Source organism: Stigmatopora nigra, chromosome 10 (assembly GCF_051989575.1).
Source record: "Stigmatopora nigra isolate UIUO_SnigA chromosome 10, RoL_Snig_1.1, whole genome shotgun sequence".
Classification (NCBI taxonomy): Eukaryota; Metazoa; Chordata; class Actinopteri; order Syngnathiformes; family Syngnathidae; genus Stigmatopora; species Stigmatopora nigra.
In genome coordinates, this window is record NC_135517.1 from 4,831,377 (window position 1) to 4,854,300 (window position 22,924).

At 38.8% G+C, this 22,924-nt stretch overlaps 1 protein-coding gene and 1 long non-coding RNA gene across 4 annotated transcripts; one reads left to right on the top strand and one right to left on the bottom strand.

Moving 5' to 3' along the window:
• Nucleotides 1-465: 465 nt before the first annotated feature.
• On the bottom strand, nucleotides 466-14,063 carry LOC144203549 (uncharacterized). Of its 3 annotated transcripts, none has more exons than XR_013327708.1 (4): nucleotides 13,898-14,063; nucleotides 6,595-6,645; nucleotides 2,498-3,258; nucleotides 466-1,040 (listed from the first exon to the last, which is right to left on the bottom strand). It is a non-coding gene; the product is annotated as an uncharacterized LOC144203549 (long non-coding RNA). The 3 variants fall into 3 exon arrangements; XR_013327709.1 differs by lacking the exon at nucleotides 466-1,040 and having other exon boundaries at nucleotides 1,049-2,640; nucleotides 2,708-3,258; nucleotides 13,898-14,062; XR_013327707.1 differs by lacking the exon at nucleotides 466-1,040 and having other exon boundaries at nucleotides 1,049-3,258; nucleotides 13,898-14,061.
• LOC144203548 (G-protein coupled receptor 22) lies at nucleotides 4,070-22,897 on the top strand. The gene is made up of 2 exons (XM_077727058.1): nucleotides 4,070-4,431; nucleotides 19,382-22,897. The coding sequence occupies exon 2, from the start codon at nucleotides 19,465-19,467 to the stop codon at nucleotides 21,154-21,156; it is 1,692 nt and encodes a 563-aa protein (XP_077583184.1). The 5' UTR covers nucleotides 4,070-4,431; nucleotides 19,382-19,464; the 3' UTR covers nucleotides 21,157-22,897.
• The last annotated feature ends 27 nt before the right edge of the window (nucleotides 22,898-22,924 follow it).

The following is a 22,924-nucleotide window of genomic DNA, read 5'->3' on the forward strand; positions in this document are numbered from 1 at the left end:
TATAGAGACAAAGTCCACATTGAAGTGTCTGGACTTCCGAGGTGCACTAATGAGAAGGGGAAGTCAGCCGAAACCTTTTTTTTCCCCATCCCTTTAAGAAAGGCACTTTAGCCAAATGTTTCTGGATGGCCTTATTTGCCTTCTCAAAGATGGCAAACGGTAAATGTGAGCTCATTTATAATGCAGCAATTAAATTGGCTAGGCTCCATTTAATCAGCCATTGCACATCTTGTCTTTATGTCCTCAGCTTATACCTTCACCCTCTTAATCCATTTGGCTCAAAATTTACTCACGATACTTTTTGAGCGGGACAGTGGTTAACACATCAGACTCAGCGTTCTGAAGTAGAGGGTTTGATTCCAGCTTGGTCCTCACTCTGTGGAGTTTGGATGTTCTTTCTAGCCTTGTGTGGGTTTTCTCAGGATACTCCAATTTTGCACTATATTCCAAAAACATGCAGGGTAGGCTAGTTAAACATTCTAAATTGCCCTTAGGCATGAGTGCGAGTATGAATAGTTTTTAGTTAATGAGTTTTCAACCCATATAATTCATTTTTTTCATTCAATGCATTTGTTGTTGTTTTTCTACACTTAGAACTGCAACAGAGAAACCTTGTGCTTGCTTTCATAACATCACCACGAATTGAATGGTCTTGTGTTTCTGATTTGAAGGAGAAATCACACTGTTTCCCACTGCCTGTTTGGCAAATGCAGCTGAAAATAGTGACATCATCCTGTAGGAAAATGGTGGGGAAAATGTGACAAATTTGAAACATTATACCCTTAAATTTGCTTCAATATTGTACAAGGCTACTACTAATTATTGTATGTGTTCGTTCGGGTCATTGCATCCGTGTTTTCATTTGATTTATGCAAATGCATGTGTTTATATATGGGGAGGGGGTGTGCACATGTGTGTGTATATTTGGATATTTTTCTGTTCCTGAGTGACACAAGCATACTGCATGTGGGAGGTTGGCACATGCTCAGAATTACTGGCCATCTTTGAAGCTGTTTTTTTGAAGAGATTACAAATGGTACCTGGAAAAAGAAGACAAATAAATAAATAAATAAAAACTTCATGCTTGGATGCTCACAGAGGTTTCTGTTTGGTAAATGTGGTGTGAATGTGGAAAGGTGGCTCCAGAGAATACCTGGTGAGATGTAACTGTAGTCCCAACACCTTTTAACACAACATGAGGTTTTGTGTCATACTGTGTAAACAAACATGTGTCAAATGTGAAAAATAAGACTATGATTTGACCTCAACAAGCTGTGAATCCTATTTTGATACATGAGACTCTGCCTTGCATGCTTATTGGTTCTTAATCAATAATTAAAAATGCATGACAAGCCTGAAAAAAGGTGGCAGTTGTCATGAATCTGGTTTTCAGCATGACTGTGTTTGTAGATTCTTATCTTATTTTTTCCTGGGTAAGTCAAGAAGATTACAAAATCAAACTCTTTGTTGTGGAATGTATTTTAGTCAGCTAGTTATTGTTTTTTACAATCAATGGCTCTGCCAAATCCAATAAAAGACAGCAACAACAGCAACAAAAAATACTGGATTTTGTTCCAAGTATTGATATGAACTGTATGATTGTTGATTTTTATATAAATGGGCCTTGCAGCATATAATGATTGGATAAGTTATTAAGTTAATGTATGACTGAAAATAACTGAAGATTGTTTTCTTTATTGCTATTTGTGGTTTTATGATTGGACACTCCTAAACCTTCCATAAAAACATAGTAGAAATGGTCATATTTGTCTGTCACTTAGGTGTTTTTTTTTAGTTTGTTATAATGTGTGCACGTTTTCCAATTTCAAGGTTCTTTAATTTTTCCGTCCAGTCTCCTGACAAATCCAACGTACTTAAACTGTCAAAGTGTGCACAGTCAATGAATGGGCATGAGTCATTAACGTCTGAAGAATTCTGCCAGTCCTAAATTGTTCAGTTTCCAGAGTTATGTAAATATGTCATACTTGAAATGAGAAACTACCTCTTAAAGCCAAAATGGAAGTGAATCACTACTGTCTGATTAGGCCTACTGTACATCTATTTTTTTCTCTAAAAATACCAGTCTGAAGTGTTACTGATCCTCATGAAATCCACCAATAAGTGGTACATATTCTTTTAAGACATTTGACGACTACCAAATCAAAATGACTGAAAATTAAGTCAAATCAAATGCTGAAATTTGGCCGACAGTCTGTTTTTTAATTGTTCTATTATTGAGATTTGGTTGTGGGCTTTTAACAAGTGTATTTTATGTTGGGCACAGTGTGTATGTGTGCTTTTCATGTCCCGAAACCTGAAATGAATGTCAAATGAAAAGCTCTCAGGCCAAGTTATCTTGCAACTTGTCATTTGTGTCCAGTCCTTGCTTCCTTCCCACTGACATTTCGATGTATGTGTTTAAATAAAGTGCAGACAGAAAATTGTTTGTCAGCAGGGGTGCAGACAGAGCTTTCTCAATTGTTTTGGCTGCACCAACCGTGGAGCTGTCGGCAGGCAGACTTCTCAACAGCTGGATTTGTTGAGGTGCAGTCATTTGTGAAGAAGAGCAGCAGAGAAGATGCATCCTTGAGGGGGTGATAATGTCTTTGGATTATATGGTTTCACAGTGGAGTGACTGCTCTATATGAATAAATGATATAGTCAGTTCAGTCTGTTGCAAGTACTGTATCATCACTTCCAAACCAACCGTTTCTTTAGATTTCCCTCACAGATGAGTCTATACGTAGTTTGCATTTTATTGTTGAAAATCATAAGGTGGCTTGTAGCCGAGTGTGAGGCGGCTGATATGAAGATCAGAACCATTTAAGTCTGAGGTTAGATTTCCCCGCTCCAAGAGTGTGCTAAGGTGGAGGGGTTTAAGTATCTTGGGATGTTGTGAGAGTAGGTTGGACCGTAAGATCGACAGGCGTATTGGGACGCTGTCCGCAGTGCTGCAGGCACTCAAGCGGTCTGTCCTGGTGGCGAGAGAGTTGAGTAAAGAGGCCATGCTTTCGATCTAACTGTCAATATACGTTCCTTGGCTCAGGTGTGTGGATACAAGTGGTTGAAATGAGTTTCTCAGTTTTAGAAATGATATGATGAGCTTTCTCATTCGGGCGCAACTCAGAGTTGAGATACTGTACCTCTAGGTTAAGTGTTTCGGTGGTGATGATGACCACTGGACACCTTCCTCCGGAATTCATTCATCCATTCTGTACTGCTTATCCTCACAAGAGTCGCAGGGATTGCTGGAACACCCTAAGAAAGACAACAATGCATGTTTTAGGATGTGGTAGGAACTGGAGAAAACCTACACAAGCCCAGGGAGAACATGCAAACTCTACACAGTAAAGGCCAACCTGTGATCAAACCCACAACCCCAGAACTGTGAGGTCAACACACTAACCACTCGTCTGCCTTGCTGCCTGATAATACCTAATTACCGTAAAATATTCAAGCTGTATTTATTAATGTTAGAATGACTCAATTCCTGTTTATGAAGTGTTCATCAGTGAACTGCTGAAATCATCAACTGCTCTCACCTTCCATATCCTATATTTCTGTTATCCATCTCCCCCCCATTTTCCTCCTGTCATTCCAATAACAAATGTGTGCATATTACCAGGGACAAGGGACCTTGTATTTATGGCGTGACCAAGGTCACTGTTTAAACAGAGTATGACCTTGCCTGTAGCTCATTGTGACAATGTGGCGGCTCACAGCAGAGAAGGATGCTCCCATCACCATTTTTTGTGGAATCCCATTTCCCTGGCTAAAATATGGCTTCCCTAACACTTTGAGCTGCTCACCATCCTCCTCCATGCCCATGTTCTCCGCGGTACTCCGTGCGAGTGTATGTTTGAGCAGGGGTGCAGGTAATTGGGGAATCTGCTTGAATTTAGAGTGTTCACCCTTGAGGAATCTCAGGTCGTCCTTGTGAAAAGCATTTCTGCCTCTCTCCTTGTCTCGTGCGCACACTCCTGTCCCTCATCCCTGTACTCCCGCATCCCTAACTCCTCCCCCTTCCAACAAACACCCTCCATCCTCCCTCCCTCCCTCCCTCCCTGCCTCTCTGCATCCTCCTGCAGATCCACGTATCAGAGAGACTGCTTGGGAACAGATGCATCCGGCCGGTCCGTGAGTGGGATGCGGTGAAAAGTATGCTCCGGTGCAGCGGAGTGCAGAGCTTCGAATTTAAACGCCGAGACGGCGAGGCGATACCTGTTTGCTGCGGTGAAAGTCCACCCCCTACAAAACTGACGCCCACCTAGTCCCTATATATTATTTATAACAAAAGGGAGGTGAAATATTCTGGTCACGTTTTGGGGCTGTCAGACGGCTGTCCTGGGAAGCACTGGAGTGGAACCTGTTCCAATAGCGGAGAAGGACCCCTGCAGTAGGATGTAAACGGAGTTCCCACTCTTCACACTGGTAAGTGGACTTGTTAGTGTAAAAATGTTAAAACATGAATATATTTTAAAACTGAAAAATAAACTGAAATGGAACATAGAAAGGCTTGATATTATTTTTCACAATTGGAAAATAAAGATATTCTCGTATGTTTTAGATATAGCATGTGATGGGGAATTGGTGGAAGGTAGCAATTAGGTACTTGAAAATAAAAGCAAGTAAATTTCTTGTTTTGGGATGGATTTAATGACTTGCTTTCATTGGAGGATGTGTATTGAATTCTGTAGGACAGTGCCAAAAGCACTGAGGCACAAAAAGGTAATCTCAAATCTGTGAGTGAGTATACGATATTGCAGGGGACACACAGTATTGGTGGTGGTTATTGTTGGTGGGCTCCAGTCATATGGATGGACCACGCTTAAGAAAATGCTTATTTGAGGGGCCACATGCTGCACTTCCACAACTAAATGTGTGCAACTCCATTATTTCTGGCAAATTACTTTCAAATGGCAATAACCTCTCAGGACCCATCATGCTTTGCTCTCATTTATTCCATTATGACACTATTCAGGATTCCTAATTGGCACTGAATTTGAAATGAAATTGTTGTCACGTGCTATCAAAATCATTTTAGCAGTGTGACACATATGTGTTGATATGATCAGTGAAATTGGACCCGTGTGTGTGTGTGCACGGTGACAGCAGAATGATGGATTTTTTTGCCTTATGGAAGATGGTGCAATGTAACATCTCATCTCATTAAGGCTGATGCGTATGCTCAGGGTCCAAATTAGGTCCTTTCATAGCAAGTGTCACGCAATTGCTGGTCATCAAACTATTGACCATAGACGGCAGGTTTTGCTATTAAACCTGTTGACCTCAAGTAGCCTGTGTTCCGCTTGACATTTCTCGGTTTTTGTTTACATTTTTGTTCAATAATTTTGTTTCCTTGCAACACATTTGCCTCAGGTTTGTTGCATAGAATGAATGAGAATAAATATATGTGAAAATTTTGCTTTTTGGATCAAAAAGATGGGCAGACGGTAATTTTTGGGGGTGATCAAAAGAGTAACTTCATCATGTTAGATTCTGTTAGATTTATCATTATTATATAATCATTATATATATGTGCTTGCAATTAAAAAAGCTTTGCCTTATTTTGGATATTAAACATTACATATATGAACACTTTCCCTATTAGGAATGTTAGGTTCATCATAATTATAAATGTTATTTTGGGATTTGAACAATGTCAATAAGTCGAACAGTGTTAGCTGGGGAATACACAAACTAAAAAAAATCAATACAAAACAAGAAAAAACTGAATTACATTAACTGAAATACAATAAAGTTGAAGAATTCTATAAAAAGCATAATATACCAAACATATTAAACCCTATTGTGAGTCATTTGCTGCAGGTTTGTGTACTTCTTGACCCAAAATGATATCATAAATATTTCCCCATTAACTTCCACTCAATGTATTTCCATTGCATGTGGGTCATTGAGAGTTTGCGTCATGTGCGTATATTTTTAGAGACCCTTTGATGCTGCTTATGAGGGAAATATTCTACCCACAGTCAGTCTTTAGCTAGACGCAGCCACGTAATTTAGACCTACTGTCGAATTTATTCTACCAGCAATGAGCAAAAGTGATATGATGTGACCACTTCCACACCCCTTCTCCTTTTTTACGTATGACATTGCTGAGATGGCCAGACTCTTGCTGAGCCGATTAAACGGGGGTCACTGGTGTGCAAGATTTATGTAAGAGCTTCTCTGTTGTCATACAAAAAAAATTAAAAAAGCTTATTGCCTGCAGTGAAATCAATTTTGGTTTCACATCACTTGCAAAATGTTTCTTGGAACATCTAATTAGCAAGACTTTTAATTACCCAGATTGGGGGTTTATTTACGTAACATTAGATTTGAATGTTGAATATGAATGGCGGCCCAGCGGCTTGAGTATTTAGTACATCGGTATTATAGCTATGGGGTCTTAAGTTCAAATCCAGGTCGGTACATCTGTTTTGGAGTTTGCATATTCTCCCCGGGTCTGCATGGGTTTTATCCGGGTACTCTAGTTTCCTCCCAGATTTCAGAGACATGCATGGTAGGCTGATTGGACACTCTAAATTGAGTGTGTGATTTAAGATGACTAACAAAAAAGCTATAAAAAAGTACCTCTAACAATGCAGCCAAATGAAGGTGATTTTCAATCTTCTCACATTAAATCTGTGAAACACAAGATAAAAAAACAGTTTGATTAAAAAAAAGTGTGTAGCAAGGTGATCGAATAGAACAACTACAGCTTCCATACAAACACAATTCAGTTCATTCATTCATTTCTTGGAAAACCCACATCACATACAAACTCCACAGAGTAGGAGGAACCTGGGATCAAACCCAGGGGCCCTAGAACTGTAAGGCCGATATGCTAGCCACTTATACATTGGGCTGCTTAACTGTTAGGTATTTTTACGGGGAAAAAAAAACTAAAAAGATCACCTATCCCCTGTGTCTGCAATGTCAAATTAACAGCGCTTTATCACCTCTTTAGTAAACAACATGGCTCTCTGCAGAGAGCTTGCACGTGCAAATGAGAAGGTGAAAAAGATCTCAGCGCAGTGGGACAAAAAACAGGTGGAAAAAAAAAAAGAATATGACGATACCTGAAGAGGCAATATAAAGAACGGGTAGAGCGATAAATCAAACAAGCACAGCATGGTGAGCTGGCAAAAATGGACTATTAAGAACAGAGAAAGTGTGCTTGTATGTACTCTAGGGCACATGTGTGAGCACTTAATGGCTAAAACACATACAATCTTTTTGACATTACATAGTCATTTCACAGTTACATTTATTTATTTAATCATTGTTATTTGGAGCGTTAAATTGGCAGTTTACTAATTGACTAAATGTTTCATCAATGTGCCACTTTTTCCTTATTATTCTGCTTGGTTGTTTGCTTGTTTGTTTTTAAAACATTCAGATAGAGGCTGTTTTTTAAAAACTGTAATTATAGTTATTTTGTTCTTCAGAGCTAGGAGTGATGGGCTCATTTTCGTAAATCAGCAGTGATTTTTTTTCCTCCCTTAAAATGTGCTTACAAAATTGTTACGGCAACAAAGTAGAAAATGATTGATTTTACACGCTTTGTCTCTGATTTCTGTTCTTGGACATTGTGGTTGGTCACAATGGGCCTATTTTTCCCCAAACAAGGGTAGAAAATTGGAGATATATATATTTTAGCTTTTGTCCTGAGTTTCTTATGTTGTGTGATAGTAAATTGTCATTATAGTTTTTGTAGGTATATTTGAATTGTGCCCTCATTACCAAAATGGGTCATATTTAATTGTTGTGAATGTGAGCAAATGCTTTATATGTCAATATTAGGGTTTGCATATACTTTTACAAATTATTTTAATGAGCTGTCAACTAATCAGATCGAATATAAAATATGTTATAATCTGCAACCATCATTCACTCAAGCTTGAGCTTCAGCAATGTGATCTAATATGGGTATTGGGTTCTTTCACATGTTTAATTCATTAAATTGTATCGATTCAAGCAGTAAAAGTGTTCAATCCATGAGCCATATCTGCACTTTGAATGCTCAGTAACTCAACAAGCAATTTTCTGCTGGTTCCTCAACTACCTGAATGCAAAATCTGTTAATAGGTTTCTCTGAAAGTAGATCTATCTCAGTGAGAAAAGCAATAATAAGACCCTACCCTTTGGAAAGAGAACTTTCATCAGGCAATAGGATTTTTCCTGTGAACACAATTCTCCAACTTCCTTTTCTGACCTTATATACATACAAATCTTGCTTTCCTCTGAGTAGGACTTTGTTAAAGCTGTGTATACAAAAAAAATCAACAAAAACATAATTGAATAATATTACATGAAACAGAACTGTTGGTAAATATCCCTATTCAAGTCCAGAGATGGAATGAGAAGTGTATGAGGGGGATCAGAGCAGTTCTATTTTTAAGTGATGTAGGAGGGAATCAGAGGAGATCACAGACATCATTTTCTTCTTGTCAATATGTCAAGATTGAAATATCAGCTATTCATTGAAAGATACTTCCTACTAACTCTCATCCCCAGGAACATGGCATTTTTGAAATATTCATCAGTCATAGTCTTATCTCTCCCAGATAGAAAATAAACGTGTTGTGTTTTGTTTTCCATCAAGATAAACCTCCACCTGTCATAAAGGGGAGAACCTACGGTATGAACTCGCTTCTGGGCTACAAATGTCCTGTCTGCAATAGATTAATGAGTACAATAATTGAGTACTAATTGCCTCATTGAACGAAAAAGCTTAATCATTTTAACCTGCTTCATCAATTCCACTTACTCTTTGGTTGGCTCATCTTATCCTGTTGTACCATTTTCTGATCCTTTCTTGTTCTTTTCTACTCCTCGTGTATTCTTAGCAACGTTACATAACATAGTGCCTAAATATAACTTCTCCAAAAAATCAATTGTAGCTGCAGAATTAGTAAGTGCTTCTAGTATGGGAATGTGGTAGCAGTCAGGTATAGATCAGAATAGAAGAGCCTAGTGGCATGCACACAAAGGACACCATATCAAAGTAAGCGTGAAGAAGAATGCCACTGTGGCAACAATATACAAATAGCTCAATCGTACGAGTCAAGGGACAAAAATTGAAACGTTGGTTCTATCATACTAGTGTGTAATTGTAAGCAAGGAATGCTGGTAGAAGTGGCCTGGTTACTTGGTTACATGCAGCCAATAGTCATTTTTAGATCAATATTGTTGTTGTTTTAAAAAAATAATAATAAAAATTGGGATTTATCCTTTATGTTTGAGCCGTACTGGCCACTGGGTTTACTAGGCATATTTTTTCAAATAAAAATGTCATAATTTTTGTCAAAATTTAACAAACTAACTATTTTTGTTTTCATAATGGACATTTTAGTATGAAATTCTATTGTTGTCCATTAGAACCTGATTTTCTCTCTTAAGTGTTCTGGTTTTCTTTCAAAAATTATTTAGTTTTTATCTCATTTAGTACTTCACTGTTATGCATTCATTCATTCATTCATTCATTCATTCATTCATTCTTTGAACGGTTTTATCCTCACTAGGGTCACGGGGAGTGCTGGAGCCTATCGAGGAGGGGTACACCCTGAATTAATGGTCAAAAATATGTCTTTATTTTAGCTTTCTCGCAGGCGCTTAAGGATTTTATCATAACGCTGACCACCATTTGCAACTGTGTAAAATTGCTTCCTCAAAAGCAATCTTAATTGTGTTTGACAAACATGTCTTTTGGAATTTAGCCAAAAAGTCCAACCCTGCTTTCAACGCACTTTCAACAAGTGTTCCATGAATTATTTACATGAAATATATATTTTTTTTATTTGAATGAATTACAGAACAACCTGGCATTTGAAAAGTAGTGGATTGACTTTTTATATCCGCTATGTATAAAAGGAATAACACCTATAATGAAAATGTTTGCACATGACCACCACTATGAATGAGACTTTTATACTGCAGTTATCTTGTGTACACAAGCTTATTTCAGCTTTAGAAAAAGAGCAATGTAGGGGCTTGTTATCAAACAAATAGCTAGAAAGCAGCTGTAAAGGGACTGATGACCTTGTGCGAAGACACTCACAATTCACAACACAACTCAACAGGCTCACATTGTGCATTCTCACTGCATGGGTGTCCGCGTATAAAATGGTGGTGTAATGCCACACTGAAGAGAAAGAAGGAATGTGGGTGATATAGCCAGTGTGATAGATATATACCATATAAATGGACGCTTCCTCTTGATTGAGGTTTCATTGTTTGAGTGTCATTATCATCATGGCCAATCATTGACTTTGGATGCTTGCTCATATTGACTCTGATTTCAGCATCTTTGCCACTTTATCTTGATTTCTTCCAGTTTTAAAGAAGTGTGATTGCACGGCAGCTCTGATTAGAGCTTATTGATGGGTGGCACGGGTAATGGCAAAATTGCGGGCTAGGGATCGCATTGCCGTGTAAAGTGTGCGCAGGGGTGCCGCTAATGAATGGTGGAGCTAAATGAAATCCATCGAACAAGCTGTCAAGTAGTAATGATGTCTCACACCCTGTAAACTAACCATCTTGAGACCCATGATTTTGCCTTATGCACAGTTCGCTGTATGGATTACTGGTTGTGATAATTAACAGGGCTTCTATTATGTCTTTATTGACGTTCAGGTAGAAGCTTTAGGATATTTAACATCTCAAGTTGTCCCAGTCTTTCTTTGGCTTGATTACTGAGTGTTATGCCTGCCCAGCTAAATGACGCTTTTGCATTTCCACTTATTTAAAAATGTCTGCCACAGTAAATTACAATATTGGGAAATGGTAGAATTACATTGGATGTATCCACAGGAGAATGAAATTTCCTGACACTAAAGGAGACAAATGAGGCTATTTTCCATCATTCAAAATAGCTCCCAGGTTTCTTAATGTCAATGACATGTTCATGTCAAAATAACCCAATCAACAATAAATACTACATTGCTTTACATCATCTTGCAGGCAAGTGTGTGTGTCAACAGTCGGCTGGGTCTCCCACTAAGAGTGCACTCTGATTTTGGGAGTTGCTCTGCAGGATTTCAGTAGAAAGTGTTCACTGTGGATTGCTGCTGGCTTCTATTTATGGAAACTGAGTGGTTAAAAAAAGAACCAGTACCCGTAAATGCAATAAAAGCATTTTAACTTGTGGAGTCAATACTCTGTGCTCCGACAGGCTCTTTAAGCGAGTGCATTTATTTTTATTTTGGGGCAAGAAAGATTGTCATTATCTGTAAGGATGTACGATATTTTATGTTTTCTATCAATGCTAATCACTGCTTATTCTAAATTGCTTCTGAACATTCATACAGATAACATGTAGATAAATATGTGATATTTTAACTTGCTATCCCGAATAGCTCTTGGAAATCTCTTTTTAGTCCTTTTATTTATTAAAATTAAAATCATTAATAATAATATTTACAACTATTGGATGTCTGTTTGGCTCTTCTGATAAGTCTGTTAAAATTAAAGCGAATTTGGAGGTACAATATTTTTATCAGTACTATCAGTTATATTAATTATTTGGATACATCAAGGCTTCCTTAATTTTAATTAATTATTTCTTATGTCACAGAATGTGCATGATAACTACTGTACTGGTCTATCCATACTTGGTATCTATTTTAACAAAATATTAATCAATACAAACTGTAGAAACTTATTTAACTTAGAATATTCTACTAATCTTTTACAATAGACGGGTAGTAACATTTGTAGTTTCATTATTAACATTTTTACACAGTATTTGCTGCACTATTAGGCGCAACTAAAATACTATTTTTTCCTCAAAAAATCAGTCCGAATCAATACTGGTAAATCATTATTTTTTGATAATTTCTGCTCTACATTAACTGCAATATTTGAGGAATTACTGTACCACTACTACCACTACTACCACTACTGCATTTTATAATCTGGAGTGCCTTATATATGAAACAAATTTTAAGATAGGCCATATCTTGACGCTTTATGGTCTGGAAAATAGGATACTTTAACATGAGGGCAAGGGCCACTGGCAACTTACAGTGAGGAAACGAATTGGTGTGCCACAAGCAGTGTAAGTGTAAGATGAATGGTGTAAAGAAAGAACGGCAGGCAATGTGGCACCTACTGGAACCTTTCGGAAGGAGATAGATGGAGGTGGCAAGCAGAGAGCAAACACTCCCCCCTAGAAAACGACCCTAGGACTTAGCTCCCATCTGTGCAACCCTCAGGCTTCTCCATCCATCATTCCTTCAAATGCACCTTACTTCAATTTTTTTGTCGTCTCTCCCGTTACTTTCCCTTCCTATCTTCTCTCCTCCGCGGATGAGATTTGGCAGTTTCTAAAGCACACAGCATGTCGTGCACCTCACATAATCAAACCGTCTCGTGCTACATCCGCAGTAAGCGTGCTGGCAGGGTGCATGTGCATGGACGCCTGTAGGTGTGCAGTGTGGGTGGCATTTTGCACGAGAATGATGATTGGAAAACATGGCAGTGAGTTGAGTAAGTTGCTGCTGAATATCTCAGGAGTATAAATATGAGTCACTTCAATAGGGTTTTAGCATGAGAAACTGCTCAATACTTTCTCTCTCTCTATCCAATGAAACAATGCAAATATAAACAACAAGTACCAACTCAATTTTAGAGACAATGACCTAACCACAGCCAGCAAATGACTTTTTTTTTTAAACATGCACACATGTGATCCATTTATTTGTTTAGATTACACGGTGATAAGGTTACCAGCATCCCAAAAAAAACCAAGCTAGCTTCTAGAGATCTGTCAAAATGCATAATAACAAATATCAAATTAGACTTCATTTATATGGCATGCAAAGGGTGTTTCCAAAATAAAATGCACACTCATGAAAGTACATCTCTCTTTCTTCACAAATTCTATAACATTAAAATCAAAACATTTAGTTAAGACTACTGTAAACCATTATTTTACTACTTCATTCTGGTTACTCCCTCTATTTTTTTTCTAGACAGACGAAAGACTACAATCAGAAGTTTTCCTCCTCATTTGACAACAGCCTGTATTGCTTTTCCTACTGAATATAAAGTTTTCCCATTTTTTTGCAAATGTTTTGAAAACATTACACACATCTAAAGATTGGGTTTAGATGGCTTAATAAAGCAAGTGAAATGAACACTGCAACTCTTTTCCTTCAGTCAAATTTCATTAAATGAGAAATAATACATTTTCCAGATGCCAAATGAATGCATTTTCTCCATTAACTCAAAATTATATTTGGTGTAAAACATTATTTTCTGCTTGTCATCAACATTTAGCCTGGATATTATCTAAATATCAGCCGTGTCATTCCCTCAGCATGACAAACGAGCATTTGCATGTTTAATTTTGGGGCAATCTGTTTGTGTGTTCATAGACTCGGTCGAGTATCTCTATTTTGCATACCAACACTATATAATAAAATAATTAAGCACTGCATTTATCACCATCACTGGCTGCCGATAAGTTAAGAAGTCATTTTTCCATGTCTTATCTCATTTCATCTCATTTTCTGAACAGCTTTATCCTTATTAGGGTCACGGGGGGTGCTAGAGCCAATCCCAGCAGTCACAAGGAGACAGACAACCATGCACACTCACACCCATATCTAGGGGCAATTTAAAAATGTCCAATCAGCCATCCATGTATGTTTTTTGGAATGTGGGAGGAAACCAGAGTACCCAGAGGTAACCCATGTAGGCCTGAGGAGAATATGCAAACTCCACATAGATGGACATGGCCTGGATTCGAACCCAGGACTCCATAGCTGTAAGGCCGACACACGAAACACTCCCTCCCTCCATGTCTTATATTTTTTCCTAAGTATTCCTAATGCACCAATATACATACACAATAACTTCTAGAATGTGATTTGATAGTTCTTGTACTTGCCTTTAAAGCAGGGTTGGGGAAACCAGTACTTGAATGCCACTGTGGGTGCAGTTTTCTGGTGCAACCTATCCAGCAAAAACACTTTAATCAATGAGATTTCTGCAGAAAACAAGAAGCAGCTGACTGCAATCCACTGATTGCACTGGAAACTAGATTGGTTGAAAAGGTGTCCTTTTTATTGGTTGAAATAAAAACCTCCCCCCTACTGCCTACTCCTTAGTGGAATACTTTTCCCCACCCCTGCTTTAAAGGAACAGACAAGGTTAAACATAAATAACATTAATTGTTCCAAGTACTAAGTATGAAAAATATGAATTTCTACTTCCTTTAATAATCCAAGAAAATAAAAAACTATGGTTGCAATGTGGCAATTAATATGAATAGCATAAATCAGGGGAATTGGTTACTTGCAATACATATATTTGATCAGTTAAAATGATAAAATGTAAAATAAAATGACAAAATTTCTGGCCTCATGTTAGGTGGCCACTTTCATAAAACACTAGCTTTTATTGACCTAATAACCCCGCTTTTAGGAACAAGAAAAAAGAATATCTATTTAGTTTTTGTCAATATTATTTCTACTGTGATGCACATATGAAGAGTCCCATCTTTCCTTTTTAAACACTGCATGGAATTCTTTGCTCTCTGACCACCAAATTGCTTGTCTACTATACTAACTTTTCAGGTTACCCGAACAGAAAGAAAATCAATGTGGTTTGATTCTGAAAGCAGAATTGCCATTGCATTGTGGCAGTAGCATTTACTGTGTTGAAGGGGGGGCCCTGCCAGGGATGCTGGGGCTGCCCACCTGCTGGCTGTGTGCCGTTTGCGCCGCGGGAAGAATTGAGTGAGATAATGAAGGCCTTGATCGATTGTCTCACTGCGGACACCGGGAATCCCTAAGACAGCCATGAGTCAGCGTGCTGCATGCACTATCATCCTGTTGGCTTCCTTTTTTTTTCTTCTCTTTGTTAGCAGCGCCTCCTTTGCCCGTCTTGCCAAAATGTCAACTTGTGGTGTTGTGCAGAATCAAAGCTTTTTCTTTGCCTCCCCATTTGTGGTGACATTTTGCAGTTTAACAATGATAAATCTATAATAGATAGAACTGATGACACATTTCTCAAGCTTCAGCAAACCATGTTAAACCGTGACAATGCCTTCAATCTTTTGAAGTATGTTGTCTGTTGGTGTAGTGATGATGCAAGGCAATTATCCCCCTTGCATTTCAAATTGAATACTGAGTATTTTAAGATTGGAATATATTTGATTTAGCAGAAAAGGTTTTTGAAGTCAAGTTGTAGAAGGATTGAAATTTCTATTCATATGTTACCTAAGGAAGATAAGCTTCATGCACCGCCATGAAGGATGAATACTGTCTCGTCTATTTTTATGTTGACAAGAGGGGAGGGGTAAAAATCAGCAGTGAAAAGCAGTAGGCTAAAAAGTGCAATTCTTAAAATGTTTTTCAAGTTCTGCAAGCAAATGCAGTGGAGTTGATATGTACTTTTCATTTTAGATAAATTGCTTTTGGATCAACAGCATGATGTATTTGACTAAAACGTATCCCACTATATATAGACGTAGTCATGCATTTTTATATATCAAAAACTTACTCTGATGATAGACATGCAATCAAACAGTATAATAACTTCACAGAACTTCTGATACTTCAATATTTGGAACTTGACCTCGTTTTTTAGCATTTCCACTTGGAATAATTTTCAGTCTTTAACATGAACTCCTCAATAAACCACATTTCAACCAAACCGTGAAATGCCATACTGTCAAAATATTAGAATTATAAGAGACACATATTAAAGTCTGAGCAAAAATGTTGCTACTGATAATTGTATTTAGTGACAGGTGATATTTGTTGATGTTTTGTGGACAACACGCTTTGAATTCGGATACCTTAAGTACCATCTTTGAAGAATGTTTGCAAAAAAATATTTTCTCAAGAACAAAACTACCCATTAATCTTAGCACTTCTCAAGTTTTCAGTCAAGGGTGAGCTGGAGTTTGCCCTGGTCACATGACAACCATAAAGTACATATAATCTCACATATATATGTTGGAGGAATTGGGAAATGAGGTCAAAATGGAGACTACAATTTCCTCATGCTAATATAACAACAAAAATCTTATTATAATGAAATAAATGCCCCAAAAAAAGGAACTCACTGATAAACATAAAATATGCAGCTTTCAAATGATTGCACTTGTTTATTATGAAAACGGAGAAAAGACAATTTCCCCTCAGACTTAGATAAAGTCACCACAATATTAGCCCAAAGTTGTACACATGTTGATGACTATCTTAATGTCAACCACTCTGTGATTGCGTTGATGAATCTGTTTCAAGTTTGACCTTTCATCACACTTCTTACTCCTACGCTCCTGATTGAATAATTAGATCCTCAGCAGGCATTGGCAGAGCTTGCTGAGCAGACTTTAATTTCAGTCTAAACAGAAACATCTAACATGCAAGCTGTGGTCCCCTAAGACCAAGATTGAGGAGCACTTTGAAGAATTGCATGTGCACAAATCCTCTCTTCATCTAGCTTCACTTTAAATGCATTCATGTATACAAGGACAAATGTCCTCTGCGGATTCAAAAAAGGGAAGAAAAAAAACACTAGACGTCAGTGCTAATTAAAAAAGCCACATTCACTTACCAACACTACACGTGCTCACTCCACAGTAGGCAAGTGGTTACATATGTAGTACTCCTGCTGTGTAAATAACATCACTTTTATTTTTCTTCTCTTATTTATTTTTGAGACAGTTTATAATATCGGGTGTCAAAAACAAACAATGGTACATGCTCAATGGTGTACAGATATAATAGATACACAATAGTGGTAGTAGGTTGTAGTAGTGGTAGTGGTAGTGGTAGTAGGTTGTAGTAGTGGTAGTGGTAGTAGGTTGTAGTAGTGGTAGTGGTAGTAGGTTGTAGTAGTGGTAGTAGGTTGTAGTAGTGGTAATGGTAGTAGTAGTGGTAGTGGTAGTAGGTTGTAGTAGTGGTAGTGGTAGTAGGTTGTAGTAGTGGTAGTGGTAGTAGGTTGTAGTAGTGGTAGTGGTAGTAGGTTGTAGTAGTGGTAGTGGTAGTAGGTTGTAGTAGTGGTAGTGGTAGTAGGTTGTAGTAGTGGTAGTGGTAGTAGGTTGTAGTAGTGGTAGTGGTAGTAGGTTGTAGTAGTGGTAGTGGTAGTAGGTTGTAGTAGTGGTAGTAGTAGGGGTTGTGTTATACATCCACTAGATAGAGCTAGAGGAGTGGTTAGGAAGTATGCACCACAGCTCCCCCAGGGCAGTCTGCCAGAAGCAAGGCAGCAAATTTGAACCACCCTAGTGGAGTCTCCAGAAATACCCTACAAAGGGATACATTCTCACTCTCATCCAATCCATCAAAGCTTTAAAAAAAGGTAAAAATGCCATGCTTTACTCTTACAATAAACGATATCATGGCCTGTGTCACAGTGAATTAGCAACAACCATAAGTGTTGTTAGATAGCGCTTCAAATGAAAGTGCATGTACCTGTGAGAGGATGACAAGGAGTGTGTTTGCGCACTTGTTTGCACAAACTCGTCCAATCGATGATGCTTTAAACCAATGTTCCAGTAACACTGCAAATCACGTGGAGCCCATTAGCGGATAAAGATAGGTCGCTGTTCAATTGAGATTCTTCCTTTTTTGCCTGCAGGCCCTTCCGATTTAACAAATGGGAGGAAAAGGTGTGACATAAAACAAAAAGAAAAGGGCACACAAGAGGGTGAGAACAGCTCTTGGGCCGGAGAAAAGGTCGACAGCGGGGCAAGGGTTTAACAACAGTAACTGTTTATTTACAGAATAAAAGCACGCCAGGTGGAACAAAACAGGCTGTCTAAGCTGTAAGCAATATGTAAGCAATACTTTCAATAAAAGGCTCAACAAATACATTTAAATATCACCAAATTTAGGATTTGCTTTTGTGGAACTAAAATTAAAAATCCATCAAATAAATCAAAGTGAAAATGATTAAAAATACCAAATTAAGAAATAAAAATTATTGCATAATTTTAAAAAAATCACAAGGAAAAAGAAGCAAAAAAATAAGAATATACATTCAAATATTAGGAATAAGGACATTCTATTTCATTATATATTTTTAGGCTTTGTTGTTTTTTAATAGAGGCAATTTATTATATTGGCTATTATCTTTATGACAGGTGGTAAGCGCTGTATTTTTGCGGTAAATGCGTTCAGCCAGCGTGGTTAACAAAACCTTGCAGCAAAATAGTCTTTTTCCTTTCCAGTATAACAAAGACGGAGCAGATAAAGATGAGAAGTGAGGGACGCAAGAGAGTGAAAGAGTGGAATGTGTGTGAAGAGCTGGTCTTTTTTCATAAGGTTGTTTATGTGTGACTGTCTGTGGATCATTGATCCATTCGTCTTCATTACGTCCCACTGTGAGAACTATTAACTCCTGCCACCCTCAGTCAGGTGTCTGCGATGTTGACATTCACCACACGGATGTTCTCGCGGCAATCCCGCTGCCACTTCTAAAGTAGGTTGAAGGTGACAGCTTTACTTTATTTTTGTTATTAGGTTATGATTTTTATGTTGCTTTGGAATCAAAACAATCAAATCAATCCTCTTCAAAACCTAAACTGTGTGTGAATCTCACCGAAAGATGCCGAGTGTTCTTGATGTTTTACATTCTGTGGCCCACATGCACACGTTCTGACCTAATTAATGTATATTGCATAATCGAACACCCACTGACTCAGCCTCTGCAGAGGGTTGCATTTCTTTCAAGCACACATTTGGAAGTATTTTCATGAAAGATATTTGAACTTCTGTGTTTTTTGTAACTCTTTTACCTGCACATTGATCCACAATAACGCATTCAAATTCTAGACTCTAAATAGAGTGTTTCCCAACCTTTATTTGAGCCAGATCACATACTACAATGTTTGAAAAAATCCAAGAAAATGTATAATAAGTGATGATAATGCATTAAATGTATTTAGTTTCTATTTTCTAGCTTGTATTTTGGGTGTGTAATTTTATAGTTTGAATGGCAGTATCTGCATACTGTGAGAAAAGTTAAATGATCTGACAGTCATGATATCATGCTGACATATGTTGAGAGATGAAAGAAAATATTCTGACCGACCATATGGAGTGCCGAAAAGCTGGAGCCCTTCCAATTATGAGAGAAATGACTCATTTTCTATGGCACATCTAATAATCTCTCACATGGCCCAGTTGGTGGGAATTACTGTTCTGGAGATACCTTGCTATCATCTCCTCAGACATTACAGGTCCTCAAAAAAATGGCTGGGCAGACCTACACCCCAGGATTCCAATTGACTGACAGAATCACTTTTTTTATCGCACTATGTCAGCTCTTAGCTCTCCCATTGGATAATCTTGACTTGAACAGAAATGCTATCACAATTTAACAGTATATCTTTCTCTTTTCCATTTTTTTTTGTTTGCAGAAGACCACCCCGACCCACAAACACTGACTATGAAGTGGCGTGGTAGCCGCTGTTGCTATGTGTAAAGGAGTGCTGTGGCGCCAATGGAAACCGAAGGCTATCGTGACGTCCCAGAGACCAGCGATGGTCAGGGGGTAGGCCTCCTAGATAGACAAAATGGGGGTGGGGTGGACGACGACTGGAGTTCCCCCTACCCTCTGGGCTTCCAGGTGTCTTTAACCACAGTCCTAATCCTAGAGCTCGTCCTAGGTTTCAGCAGCAACTTGACTGTACTCGTACTATACTGCGCACAGTCCAACCTAGTTGATTCAGTCAGTAACCTAGTCACTGTCAACCTTCACGTTCTGGATATACTAGTGTGCGTGCTGTGTCTGCCACTAACAGTGGCTGTCATCTTGCTCCCGGCCAATGGAAGCGGTGTTGGGAGCTTGGCCACATTGTGTTGCTTTCACGAAGCTTGTGTCACATTCACAAGCGTAGCCACGGCTGTTAACGTCCTAGTCATCAGTTTGGACCGCTATGACATTTCTGTACGCCCCGCCAGTCGGCTCCTGAACCCCCGCCGTGCTGGACTGCTCCTGGCAGCAGTCTGGGCCGTCTCCCTGGCTGTATTCTTCCTACCTTTTCTTGAAGGAGACTTCTTCTCCTCGAGGGCCAAAGACAGCGAGATTGAGGAGCCAGAGGGGCTGAACAATGACTTTGAATCCACAGTTGGAACCACAACACTCTTTTACTCCCTCGAACCTTCTATTTTACCCTCCACACACCCTTCCACCTCCTCTTCACACAACCTTTCACCGGTATGGCAGAATCGAACACTACTGTGCGTCGGGGGACAAGGCTACTACACGGGGATGGCAATCTATTACCACTTGTTACTACAAGTTCCCTGCTTCTTCATTGCTGTTGTGGTCATGCTGTTCACCTACTCCCGGATACTACAAGCCCTCAACATTCGAATAGGTTCCCACATGATGAGAAGTAACCGTGCCAAGGACTCCACCTGCAGGATTCGTTGCAGGAGGACGAAAAAGAAAGACCTCACCTTGCCAACAGAGGTAGTTTCCTCAAATCAGAATCAGAATCTATCACATCCCCCCCTCATTCCGTCTCCCACTCCAACGCCGACATCGCCTCCCCCACTCTCTTCCATGCCCCAGGGGATATCGGACAGCGGAGCTACGGTGACTACTGTCAGTACAGCTGCTACCACCCCCATAGCAACTACACCTGCCACTCCCGCTTCTCCGACTCCCGCTTCAGGATCCATGCAGACCCACGCCACTTCCCCATTGCCTGCTTCCTCCATGGGCGTCCAGGCCTCAGTTTCTGCAATCATCGCATTGAGACGAGCTGTTCGTAGACACAGAGATCGCCGAGAGCGCCAACGTCGTGTCCTTAAAATGTCTTTGATTATTATATCCACTTTCTTGGGCTGTTGGGCTCCATTATCCGCTGTCAACATCCTGATTCTCTGTATGGGCCCTAGCGACAGTTTGGTGCGAATCCGTCTCTGCTTCCTGGCAATGGCTTACGGAACAACAATATTTCATCCTCTCCTTTATGCTTTTACAAGGCAGAAGCTACGTCGGGCTCTGAAAACACGAGTCAAGAAGAGAGTGGTCTCCCTTCTACAGGTGGATCCAGCTCCTATTGGGGGGACAGTTATTCATAACTCTTGGGTGGAAGGGGGAGGCCAAAGGAAGAGTCGTAAAGCCCGAGTGGAGGCCAGTGATGGCACTGATCGCTGCCTCACTGAGGCAGTAAGGGAATGAGGCTGGTCTTCACATGTTTGTGTTCAGAATTTGAGGGATTGTATGCCTATGTCTGTTGATGGATATGGATAATGTGTATAAACTTGCATGTGTGTGAAAAGCCATTCATTTACAAAGGACAGGTCCCGTGAGCTCGGGTTTTAGGACACACAAGTCGAAACAAGAGACACTTTTCTTCACTCCTACTGTAAGCTAGTTGACCACTTAATACTGTCTCAATGGCAGCATATGTACTCAGATGATGAACACATTAAGGTGACATCACACCTGGAAATATATCCCACAATAGAAAATAAGGGTTGGATGAAATCATACACGGAATCACAAAACATACACTTACATACACTGCACACTGGTCTGCGCTTAAGTCATTTAAAAGCACACAAACATCTATAATATCTACTTGCACATGTATTCTCAGCGAGAATGAGTTTGAGGTCTATCTTTTTTCCCTTCCCTATTCTTTTCATGCCTTAATTGAGTTCTAGAAAAAAATGTGTGTGGTGCTGAATGTCCTGTTGTTTACAGAGTAGAAGTGAGACTTTGCACGTAAGTGCATCCTAATGGTCAGTAAATCAAACTTTCAGAAGTTTACAATATTAAATTACCAGCAAATTGGTGAAAATAAGATATTCAATTTACAGAAGAGCATCTTTAACTTAACAGTTATCACTTTTTTTCTAAAGAGCTTTGGGCTTATGGGTCTGTAATATTGTTTTTTTTTGTGGATGGTGGAGTTTTTTGTTCTGAATTGAGCAATTATATAATAATATAAGATGTGAACCAAAAGAATGTGAATACAAAATGGGTGGTTTTCAATATGAATGGACAGAATGGGATTTAGTGTGAAGGAGCCACTGGGGTTAACCTAAATAATGTGGCTAGCTAATTCTGTTGTATCTATATGTTGCATAATGACAGGATACTGTATTACCACTGGATCACTTCAGCTTTTCAGTGGAAATCAAAGGGCAATATTTCTTGTGAACAGTCTGTCTGAAATATTTCATTAGTCAAAGCGGGTAAACTAGTACCTGCAGTATAAAAGCAGAGAAGTGCTGTCAAAACAAAAAAAAATATGACATGTTCAATTTGAAAGTCTACTTTTGAACTGAACTTTGGGGCGTATTGGGCCTCTGCCATCTTCAGCACTGAGTCCTTGACATACTTAGACTGTACCTGTGTTTCACTATTTCCTCAGGGCTCACATTTATAAATGTGCTGGACATGAAATGATAAAAACCAGCCCTCAATCAACTCTTCTATTGCGTGTAATAACTGTAAGTAAAGATATATGTCACTTCATAGTTAGAAAAGACTTCAAACTTTGTACAAATATGAGTGTTGGATACCACCTCGGGCTTTAGGCAATCTCTCCTGTCATTCTCTCGCACCTTTTACACTAATTGTGAATCAATTTCAAATCAATAATTCTTGTTTGTTCATGTACATTTTTCAGGGATGTAAATATTGAATTGTCGCATTTAGGTTTTAGTCCATGAGATTTTTTTTTTCATTCTTTTTTGGTCGCAATCATCTGCCGGACAGAAAGAGAGCCGTTGTGATGAAGATACAGTAGTTACTGTAAAGAGATACGTGTAATCGTATTTGTGTTGATAATCTATGTGTCTAATCAGTATTTATAACCCTGTCTATAGAGAAATATTAGTATTGTAAAAAAAATTTATATGACTGTGTTATTGTATAGTACAAAAATCTGTATTAAAATGTAATCTATCCATCTTGTCGTTGTATGTGAGTGATATAA

Excerpts from the sequence above, each read along its gene's own strand:
- LOC144203548 (XM_077727058.1), top strand. The coding sequence starts at position 19,465 with ATGGAAACCGAAGGCTATCGTGACGTCCCAGAGACCAGCGATGGTCAG.